Genomic DNA, 11,552 nt, shown 5'->3' with positions numbered 1-11,552 from the left:
GAGGAAGACGAGGAGAACCAAGTGGACGAGGAGGATGACTATTTGTGCACGGTGAGTCTAACATTTTTATAATATTTAAAAGCAAGTGTGATTATGTTGCGTCAAAACTTTTTTAAATTTGTCTTGTTTTCAATAAATTATTTCAATACATTGTTCGCGCGAGCCCCAATTTAATAGCTATTAATGCGCTCATAATATTTCTACGATTTTTCATAATTTTCTCATAATCTTCGTGGTAAAATGTGTCGATAAAAAATTTATATAAATTCTCACACACAATTTTTGATGTGTTCTAATACTGAAAATATTTATTAGTATTTGAGGTATAACCCGAGGTCGTGAGCGGTGGTCGGAGGTGGTTGGCGGTAGTTGGAGGTGATCGAGGTGGACGAGGAGGAGGACGAGAAGACCGAGGATTTGTGCACGGTGAGTACAACACTTTTAGAATATTTAATGGAAATTATAACTATATTGCATCTAAAATTTTTTGAAATTGTCTTGTTTACAATAAATTAGTGTAATTCATTTTTCGCGCAAGCCCTAATTTAGTAGCTATCAATACGCTGATGAAATTTCGATACTTATTTATAATTTTCTCAATCTTTTTTGTAAAATGTGTTAATAAAAATATTATGTTAATCTTTACACAATACTTTTGATGTGTTCTGATATTGTAAATATTCATTAATTATACCTCATAACCCAAGGTGGTTGACGGTGGTCGTGGGACGCGGTTGCCGATGGTTGGAGGTGATCGAGGTGGACGAAGAGGAGGATGAGGAGGAGGACGAGGATGACGAGGATTTGTGCACTGTAAGTACAACATTTTTAACATATTCAATGGAGTAGAAGTAGGAGTAGGTGTAGGATCGAGAGTTGGATCAGGAGTAGGATCAGAAATAGGAGTAGTATCAGAGGTAGGAGTAGGAGTAGGATCAGGAGTAGAACTAGGATCAAGAGTAGAAGTGGGATCAGAAGTAAGAGTAGGAGTAGGATCAGGTGTAGGACCAGGAGTACGATCAGGAGTAGGATCAGGAGTAGGAGAAGTAGTAGGAGTTGGAGTTGGAGTTCGAGTAAGAATAGGTGTAGAAGTAGGAGTAGTATTGGTTGGAGAAGGACTAGGAGTAGGAGTAAAGGCAGTAAGAGTAGAAGCAGAAGTAGAAGTAGAAGTAGAAGTAGGAGTAGAAATAGGAGTAGAAATAGGAGTAGAAGTGGCGGTGGGGTGGAATGGGGTAGGGTAGGGTAGGGTAGGGTATAGGGTACGGCATAGGGTAGTGTATAGGGTAGGGTGTGGTAGGGTAGGGTAGAATAGGGTAGGTTAGGGTAGGGTAGGGTATAGGGTGAAAAATTAAGAAAAAGTAAGGCTAACCCCTTTGCATTTTTGGCGAAAATTTTCGCGATTTTGAAAAGTGCTGGAATAAATTGTTTCTGGAACTATTCCGACGTAATTTTGCAACAGGAATCGATTGGGCGCAGTCCCAATCCGCTGCGAGCAACGGATAAAAAGTGAGAACCAAAAAACCAGTATCCGAGTTTTCACCATTTTTCAACTGGTGCTCTTTCCCTCACCATTTCTCTGCTGTTGGTCCGCCGCACTTTCTGCTGCGTCTTCTGAGTTCCTGGAGGTCCAATTAGCAAGAAAAGAGTCATACAATTTGAATCTGAGACCGACAACTTTTCGCCCAAAAAAATAAGTAAGGCTACCAACTAATGCCCTAGTTTCTTATGCTGATGATACTGTAGTCTTGTGTAGTAGTAGCAACTGGCAAGAAGTGTCTATATGTTTATCGGACTGGCTAAATAAGCTTGATATGTGGTTAAAAGTTGACCAGCTAACGCTCAACGTAGATAAATCAACTTTTATTACCTTCGGTAGCTATACTGGTAGTGTACCTAAGATTTTGCATTTGTACATTAAAGATAGTGAGTTAAAAAGAGTTGAAAGCTGTAAATACTTAGGTGTTGTTTTTGATTGCCATATGAAGTGGATCAATCATATCACTGAGTTAATTAAAAAAGTCGAGTACTTTACTTTTCTGTTTTATAAACTAAGTAATTGGGTGCACCCAGCTATACTGAAAACCATATATCATGGCCTTTTTGAAAGTGTAATAAACTATGGAATTATTGCTTGGGGTAGTGCATATGATAATACCCTAAAACCTATAGTCAACCTTCAAAATAAATTGATAAGTAAATTGAAAATTGCTGATGAATTGTTAATACCACTGAAAATTAAACAATCTTCTATTGTACAGGCTTTAACATATTATTATTCTGAATGTAAAACGATGTATCTGGACAGGACGATAAATACACGGTCTAGACAGCTAACTCTACCAAAAATTAATAAAACAATAAGTACTACCAATGCATTTTACGCTGCAATAAAGTATTTCAATCTACTTCCCGATGATCTGAAAGTTCTTAGCCAAAGTAAGAGGTTAAGAAAGAATATTGTGAAGTGGATCTGAACTATTTTATTTTAATTATGTGATTAAGTCGTCAACTGTAATGATTATGTATTAGTAGTATTGGGTAAACTTTCTTTTATACTTTGTACACTACATAGCTAATAATACCTGTATAAACTGTATATGTATGTGTGATACCAATTCTGGGGTCTATGCACAGGTGCTCTTGCACCTCTATAGAATGTATACCGGAAGTAAAAATAAATAAAATGAGAAAAAAAAAAAAAATCCCTTTGCATTTTTGGCGAAAATTATCGCGATTTTGAAAAGTGCTGGAATAAATTCTTTCTTGCACTATTCCGACGTAATTTTGTCAGAGAAATCGATTGGGCGCAGTCCCGATACGCTGCGAGCAGCGGATCAAAAGTTACAGCCGAAAAACCAGTATCCGAGTTTTCGCCATTTTTCAGCTGGTGTTCTTTCCCTCGTCATTTCTTTGCTGTTTGTCCGCCGCACTTTCTGCTGCGTTTTCTGAGTTCCTGGGGGTCCAATTAGTAAGAAAAGGGTCATTCAAATCGAATCTGAGACCAACAACTTTTCGCCCAAAAAATAAGTAAGGCTAACCCCTTTGTATTTTTGGCGAAAATTATCGCGATTTTGAAAAGTGCTGGAATAAATTCTTTCTTGCACTATTCCGACGTAATTTTGTCAGAGAAATCGATTGGGCGCAGTCCCGATACGCTGCGAGCAGCATATCAAAAGTTACAACCTAAAGACCAGAAATTCTGTTTTCGACATTTTTCAGCAGGTGCTTTTTCCTTCGTAACTTCTTCCCTGTTGGTCCCACGCTCTTTTTGCTGCGTTTTCTGAGTTCCTGGGGGTCCAATTAGTCAGGGAATAGTCATACAAGTCGAATCTGAGACCATAAATTTTTGGCTCCAAAAATGAAGAGAAAAGTAAGGCTAACCCCTTTGCATTTTTGGCGAAAATTTTCGCGATTTCAAAAAGTGCTGGAATAGATTCTTCCCGGCACTATTCCGACGCGATTTTGCGAGAGAAATCGATTGGGCGCAGTCTCGATACGCTGCGAGCAGCGGATCAAAAGTTACAGCCGAAAAACCAGTATCCGAGTTTTCGCCATTTTTCAGCTGGTGTTCTTTCCCTCGTCATTTCTTTGCTGTTTGTCCGCCGCACTTTCTGCTGCGTTTTCTGAGTTCCTGGGGGTCCAATTAGTAAGAAAAGGGTCATTCAAATCGAATCTGAGACCAACAACTTTTCGCCCAAAAAATAAGTAAGGCTAACCCCTTTGTATTTTTGGCGAAAATTATCGCGATTTTGAAAAGTGCTGGAATAAATTCTTTCTGGCGCTATTCCGACGTAATTTTGCAACAGGAATCGACTGGGCGCAGTCCCAATCCGCTGCGAGCAACGGATATAAAGTAACAACCAAAAAACCAGTATCCGAGTTTTCGCCATTTTTCAGCTGGAGTTCTTTCCCTCGTCATTTCTTTGCTGTTTGTCCGCCGCACTTTCTGCTGCGTTTTCTGAATTCCTGGGGGTCCAATTAGTAAGGAAAGGGTCATCCAAATCGAATCTGAGACCAACAACTTTTCGCCCAAAAAATAAGTAAGGGTAACCCCTTTGTATTTTTGGCGAAAATTTTCGCGATTTTGAAAACTGCACTACCAATTTTTCACAACTCACAATCACCCACTTTACGTAGACCAAAGGATTTATAACTTGGAAGAAACCAAAGTTCTGCGAATTCGAAACGATGGTCAACTAATTTGCAAAACAGTAATCAGTTGCCATTTATTAATTTGCATTATAGAAGTTCATGTGTTACGGACCAATTGTGAAAGTCCTCCGCATGGTGATGTGATCGTGAAAAAAATTAAATTAGTACGTTAAACTTGGCGTGCCTCTTTTAAGGCATTATGCATATCTGAAACAATAATGATAGAATTTTATTTATTTCTAAAGGTGTTTTTCTAAAAATGCTGCCCAAGTACCACCTACCGATTTTTTTTTCTTCATTTTGGACTTCCATGAATGTATGAGCTATTTTTTATTTTCAATTCAAACTAAATTATCACTTCCATTTGGATAAATATAGGGTCAGTCCCACCCCAGTCTGGCAGCGATATGATTCGTGAGAGACGTGGAAGCTAACGGTCAAGTTTCAGTCAAGCTTTTATTGTCAAGTAATAGACATGAACTTGGCAGTAGTATGCGATTTAAATATTTTTTCTTAAAGGATGAGAATATTTATGTATCCTGTGTTTTTGTGAAATATTTTTGTATAAGCCGATTATAATAATATGCATACATTTTTCATCAGAGAAGGTATTTTGTGGGTAATGACCACATTTACGTACTTGGCGAAAGTGCTTTTTGGGGGGATAATAATATATAACACTGCATTATCCATCTGGGTACACACGTCGAGTGATGGTAACATTAGTGCTTGTCGTCTTTACGTACCGATCGCTTACCGACTTGAGTTGCGCGACGCAGAGAGCGCTGCTTGAAACATAAAGTTCAGTGTGAATTTCTCTCGTACATTTTCGGTTACGGAATAACGGAAAGCCCCACTAGGCCAACAGTCTTTATAGATCTTCAGTCAACGGCGTGAACGCGCTATACAAGATAATTCCACAGAGTCCAATAGAGTAACAGACACTTGATATCGCCATCAGCTCCTTGTTTTGAACCACGAAATGTTCTTGTATATTCTTCTAATATTAGAAGAATTTCTGGGCTAACAATAATTGATTTGCGTTATTTCAAATGGGTCCAGGATCAGACGAAGCATTTTTCTTTCAGGTAAACAGGCACGCGTGCAGACACACAGCATCGACAACGCGAGCAAATGAACCAATCAATTCCTATTTTAGTGCCACCTCCTGTGCTCAGATATTCTCCTGATAGCGGGGGCAGTTTTCAATCAACTTCAGCAGCTGTGCGAGTCTTCTTGCAATCCTTCAGACTTGATTTCAGTAGATCACGTTGACGTCATATTGCAAAAGGAAACGATCCGATCGGACATCGTCTTATGGTGGTGATCAGACAACCCGTTTAAGATGCTCCAGTCCAAAGGCGAATTTCGATGCTTGTCACTGATCTGATTATTAATCAGACTCATTAATCATCCTCAGCATCTGTAACTACCGTGAGCGTTCGTTTTCAGTTATAGTCAATCATAAGGGACGAAAGATTTAAGGATCTTCATGTGTGATATAGTGTAAACGACATAGATAAAAAAAAATTATTGGGGGAGAACTATTCGATTGCTGACTCAAAAATTATGAAAAGGCTTACGTCAAAGGGTAATAAGACTGAATACTGACTGCTCAGTTCACGGACTGTGAGTCACCACAATATTTTACTGAAGTGTTAGAGTTTTCATCAGCCTTATGAAACTCCGCGTTTTAGAGAAATTGAATGGTAAGTTACCGACAGTTTGAAGAATAGCCACTAAGTGAATATTTGGCAATGCGGCACAGTCACCTGACATTCTGACATTAAATTATTAATTATCGTTTTATATTTAGCGCTTTAGACATAGATAAAAGTCTAGTGTTACACTCAATAATGTCCTCTTTCACTAGTAAACACTATGAAATTGGTGAGATTACTGACTAGCACTTCACCTACTTAGCGTCCCCAACAGGCGAAAAAAATAATCTAGTACCGGATTTCGTCAATCCAATGCTCTACTAGCTTTGAAACGATGGCTAAGTTTAAGAATTGTAAACTGAGAAAAGGCCGAGCGTGTAATGTGTTCTCAGTCATCAATGGGCATTTCGCGAAAGTAAATATTCTCTACATTATCGACAGTTTTTTGTAATGGGAAGCTGGAGGCAAAGCGGTTGCCGACATGCGCCTACAACTGGAAATTAGTTCCGAAAACCCAGTTCGTCTCGAAAGGCGCTAGTAATCGAAGAAAGCGAAAAACGTGACCCTCGGTTCTCTCATTGTCTGCAAAGCAAACGTCAACCGCGTGCCGAAATTTGAATTGTCAGTGTCAGCTGACGTTTGAAATTACCACATTAAATCACAGCTTTATCTCGGAAAAGTAATATCGGTAACATGGGGCTGTTAACAGTTCTCAAAAAGTTAAAGCAGAAGGAAAAGGAAGTTAGAATACTGATGCTGTAGGTATTTTAAAGTTGTCCGACGTAGATCGTTTTTGAGGTTATATGCTCCTGTACTCCATTCCAAATTTCCGTATTAGGAAATAAGACGACTCGAGAAGTTTGCATAAAACTCAATATTCAGGACATCGACATTTATTGCAACGTCTGATACTGAATATCCGTTTTCTAGGGGATTGGACAATGCAGGGAAAACTACGATACTGAAAAGAATAATCGGAGAACCAATAGACACAATTTCTCCCACACTTGGATTCAATATCAAAACACTGGAGCACCGAGGCTACAAACTGAATATATGGGACGTCGGAGGGCAAAAATCCCTCCGTTCTTATTGGCGTAATTATTTTGAATGCACGGATGGTTTGATATGGGTTGTCGACAGCGCCGATAAGAGACGCTTAGAAGACTGCAAGGCTGAGCTGGTGAAACTTCTACAAGAAGAGAGACTGGAAGGTGCCAGTCTGCTGATATTCGCCAACAAACAGGATCTTCCAGGAGCTCTTTCAGCTCCTGAAATTGCCGAAGTGCTCGACTTGTCGTCTATAAAATCCCATCATTGGCAGATCTACAAATGCTCAGCTGTCACGGCCGAAAATTTGCTTGAAGGAATAAACTGGATAATCGATGACATTGCAGCTCGGATATTCTACCTTGATTAATACCACATTATGGTCATAGCATTTAGATATCTGTATTTATTGTGAGCAAATTTTTTCATATATTCTGCTGAAAAATTCACCGGCTGAAACAATTAGTCGAAGAGAACAAGAAAAATATAACGGAATTGCAAAATTTTTCCGTTTGTACTTTGTAATATTATTACGATACATTAATTGATCTCTGATATGGCTTAATAAGTATATCTATCAAAAATGGATGATATGTTTATAAGATTTTTTTTGTTACCAAACATACAGCCATTTCATGCTCGACCTTTTATTATTTTACGATTGCAATCAATTTTGGAGGGCTGTTCGTTTGAACATCACTGTTATAATTATCTGTAAGTACGTTTTTTACAAGCTCTCCACAAAACTGTATAAATTAGAGGTACGCAATATACGCAAGATCGATTTTTACGTTTATAGGCTTAGTCTTAGTATGGACTGACTAGGCATAACACTGCTAGCTTTTGTATTATGCTTACACTATTCCAATTATTCCATGTATTAATTCGATTTAAATAATAATACTTACAATTTTTTACTGCAAAGATTCTTTCTCGTTATCATATATACACACGTGCGTTCACTTTACTTGAATGGAATTGATATTACAACGACGAATTTTCGTTTCCTTATAATAGCCAGAACACCGCATTCAAAAGTTGATAAAAGTTGATAAAAGTAAAATTGCAGTATTTCTGGATATTAATTGATATAAATATCTTGCTTCTATTCACTTTTACAGTTGCTATAATCTAGATATAAAGCAGAAAACGGCCGCGGATTGATTTTGGGATCAAAACTTGTTCTACCGAGTAAATCGCCAATATTAACTTATCGATGGGCAACATGACAATGAGATCATCTTAGGCACCACCTAGTGAAATTTATGCAAATCCCTGGTCTCTGATATTCTAACATAAAGTTTGCGACAAAGAAAATATTACACGAAATACCGAGGATATGATCTCCCTGCACCATGATTCCACCGTCTAGTTTCACCACAACAAATAAACAGTCTCGATTTTTCAGTTGTCAATTAGTGCCGAGACTTAGATATTGGCTATAATCAAATATTGTTGGTTATTTTTCATTTTTCTACGAATTAATGCAGATATTAGACCACCATACCTATCTGTCTCCGTATTCTTCTTCATCTTCAAACTCATCGGTCTCTCCTTCCGTGCCAGAATTCGAGACGAATAATTTCACCGTCTTTGCCGACTTTACCTTAGCCTTTTTAGATGTACTTTTACTCTCCTGAGGTACGTCGTCGACTTGTTCTTCCTGTTTTTTTCTACCTAGCTTTTCCTGCTTCCCCTTCTTTTTTTTAGGCACCGGGGGTGGAGGCGCGGTTGTATCGGGATACTGCTGAAGGTAAAGGGCCTTCATCGCTGCCTGATCTACTTTTCTGTTTGCTCCAGGAAACGCAGTCATGAGCGCATGGATTAGGGTTTCGGATAATTTTATTTTAAAGGCTTTGACCAATTCTTTGAAATTGTCTGTAAATGTAATTTTAGAACAGCATAATCCGGCGTATATTTCGAACAGCAAAGTGGAATAAACTCCATGCGGCTGTATAAATGTCACCAAAGTCACTCTACCTCTGCTGTTAAGTTTGTCTTCCAGCGATAAAATAAAGTGTCCAAAATCCTTCCGCTGTTTCTTCTTCTTCGGTTTCATTCCCTCGAATATTGCACGTTTAAAGAAAATTTTCTTCTCGTCGGGCCCGACAAGCTTGTGATTACTAAATATTCCACCCAATTTTATCCGAAGCCAGGACCGATTGGTTCGAATGTTCTCCAAGTCTGGCAAAACGGTTTTGTTGACCCAGATGTTCTTCAAGTCAACGTGGCGTAGCTGAGTCTTTGGAGATTGCTCCGGAATTAGAGCGTGAATGAGAGCTAATCCTCCGGCTGATTTCAGGGGATTATCCCCTAAGTAAACCTCTTGAAGGCCAACATTTTTCGCCAGTGATTTTGCAACCGTAACTCCAGCCTGCTCGTCAAATCGATTTCCTGCGGAACATTGACAGAAAACGAGAATCAAGTTGCAGACAGAACATGTGATTTTCTCAAGAAACACAACTTTCACTACATTACTTGTAAAAAGCTGTGCGCCTCGAGTACAATTTCAAGAGAATTATTTTTGACTGATTTTCTAAATATTGATTTATAATTTTCGAGAAGAAATGTACATGTCTTACCACTCATATCCAAAGACACCAAAGTCTGATTCTGTTGCAAAAAGGTACCCAGAGATGCCACGGCTTCTTTGCCGAGCGCATTCCAGGATAGATTAAGAGAAAGGAGCGTCTGATTCTCGACAAGTCCTTTGAAGAGTCCGTTTGACACTTCCTTTGTGAAGAGACCATTCCACGAGAGATCCAAGTGCAAAAGATGAGTATTGTGAGCCAGCATTGCTTGCAATGTATGTGCGCATTCCGTTCCCAGCTGGTTGTCCGACAGATTCAGCGTATGCAGAAGCTGGTTGATCTCAATGACTGGTGCCAACAAATTGAAACCCTCATCTTTCAATTGGCAGTTACTTAAGTCCAGTTCCAAGAGTGACCAGTTCTCCGTTAGGCCCCGTAACATGCACTTTATGCCTTCGCATCCAATTCTACAGCCACTCAAGTTCACGTGACTTAGTATCTCAGTTTCGAGTAACAGGTTGTTCAAGTGACCGCAAGCTTCTCGCGTCAACCAATTGTCCTGAAACAGCGTGCCAACTTTTTCCCATTATGTGCATGTAGTCGGAACTTGCCGTATATAAACATTTAACAGAAATGACAACATTAATAAAACATGGAAAATTGCAGAGATTATATAATAGCTCAACATAGTTTTGAGGGTTACCTTCAGGTGTAAAGATTGAACGGATGTGTTATTGTACACTGACTGGCAGATGGCTTTTACAGCTCTCGGATCCAGTCCGTAATATCGGAGATTCACTACCTCAGACCTAAGTAGATCATACATACACGCGATGGGTCTCAGATTCAATGACTTCATCATGTCGGCGAACCTTTGAATACCGTCATTCGTGTAGGTCGGAACGGGATCATAGAGGATCCAAAAGGCTTGAACGTTACCGGGATCATCGGGAATTGGAAAGACGTTGAAAAGTCTCAGTAGCTTGATATCAGAGTCGCTTATGCCGCTGCTCATCAGACTGGAGGATGATCTCGAGGAGGAATTGGAGTGTAAACTCGCATTCTGAATTTCATCTTCCTGGGTGATAATCGTCTCGACCGAGCTCGTCTGTTGACTTTTCTTCGAACCCTGAACATTCGGAGAAGTTATATTATAGTCTTATCATACTTGTTCATCTTATGAATAATAGTTGAATTGAAAAAACGTGCAGCCAAGAGTTTCATAAACGCGTCCATTTTCTTCTCTCTCTTCCTCCTAAGAAATGATTGTTTCCTCTTCTCAACTTGGTCGGTACCAAAATCGGAAACACTATCCTGCGGGGACGTGTCCTCGATATCCTTAGCCACCTCTGCATCCTCATCTTCGTATTCAAATTCGTACTCTTCTACCTGCTCTTCTTCTTCTTCTTCTTCCTCTCCCCATACTTGCCATTCGCATTGATCATACAGCATCAGGTCTTCCAATGCACCGGGAACCTGTTGAAAATTTCAAAAATTTTCGTCCATGAAGAAAATTATTGGTTTATTCTAGTACCGAATAGGATATTAGCTGTTAGCTAGTGCAGAAAATTTCTCGTGTCAAATACTATTTCAAAATCTAGTATCGGAAAATAGTATCGGAGTCAAACTCTAGTATTCTAATATGCTTGTAGTAGCCTGGGAATAATTAAACCGTCCAAGAGTGAACCAAGGTTACAAGATTTCTTTCACCGTGAATCGACGAAAATGAAAATGCTCATCCATCAGCGTACCTGCTGAGGTTCTTCCATGGCATCTCTTCACATTGGGTACTGAATAAAAGTTTTGAAATTTACAGGTTAATTGTGACAAAAAAACTTGGAACTGTCAATGTGGATTGAACAGGTGCAGACTGAAGTTACTCGCGATGCTTTCTTCCAAATTTTCTTTTGTGTCCATCCGAAATACTGGAAAGAAATCAACAATAACTTGTCACAGCGTTGATTTTTCTCTGTCAGCGTAAGTGCACTTTTTATAATTCAGTCGATTCTCCGACGGATTTAAGCACGCTCGGTTCCACGACTACTTGATAAAGCTCACGGTTGCGTTAATTGATGACCGAGAGATTGACATTTGGTTGGAAATCTGTCCTAACGTTTATTCCAAGTGACTCACATGTCAAGTATTCGTCAAGTATCAG

The 11,552-nt window shown here is 39.2% G+C and overlaps 2 protein-coding genes and 1 long non-coding RNA gene across 3 annotated transcripts; 2 read left to right on the top strand and 1 right to left on the bottom strand.

The window, feature by feature from the left end:
* The first annotated feature begins 317 nt into the window (after nt 1-317).
* LOC124292720 lies at nt 318-2,682 on the top strand. Its single transcript, XR_006902627.1, has 3 exons — nt 318-426; nt 708-813; nt 1,460-2,682. It is a non-coding gene; the product is annotated as an uncharacterized LOC124292720 (long non-coding RNA).
* A 3,696-nt stretch (nt 2,683-6,378) lies between these two features.
* Nucleotides 6,379-7,797, top strand: LOC107225207 (ADP-ribosylation factor-like protein 2). Its single transcript, XM_015665590.2, has 2 exons — nt 6,379-6,571; nt 6,744-7,797. The coding sequence occupies exons 1-2, from the start codon at nt 6,507-6,509 to the stop codon at nt 7,231-7,233; spliced, it is 555 nt and encodes a 184-aa protein (XP_015521076.1). The 5' UTR covers nt 6,379-6,506; the 3' UTR covers nt 7,234-7,797.
* A 573-nt stretch (nt 7,798-8,370) lies between these two features.
* On the bottom strand, nt 8,371-11,163 carry LOC124293034. The gene is made up of 6 exons (XM_046731940.1): nt 11,146-11,163; nt 10,679-10,870; nt 10,098-10,523; nt 9,446-9,953; nt 8,844-9,257; nt 8,371-8,741 (listed from the first exon to the last, which is right to left on the bottom strand). Exons 1-6 carry the CDS (start codon nt 11,161-11,163, stop codon nt 8,371-8,373), a joined length of 1,929 nt encoding a protein of 642 aa, XP_046587896.1.
* Nucleotides 11,164-11,552: the final 389 nt, after the last annotated feature.

Source organism: Neodiprion lecontei, chromosome 2, assembly GCF_021901455.1.
Source record: "Neodiprion lecontei isolate iyNeoLeco1 chromosome 2, iyNeoLeco1.1, whole genome shotgun sequence".
NCBI classification, from domain to species: Eukaryota; Metazoa; Arthropoda; class Insecta; order Hymenoptera; family Diprionidae; genus Neodiprion; species Neodiprion lecontei.
This window is presented reverse-complemented; position numbering and strand designations above follow the sequence as displayed.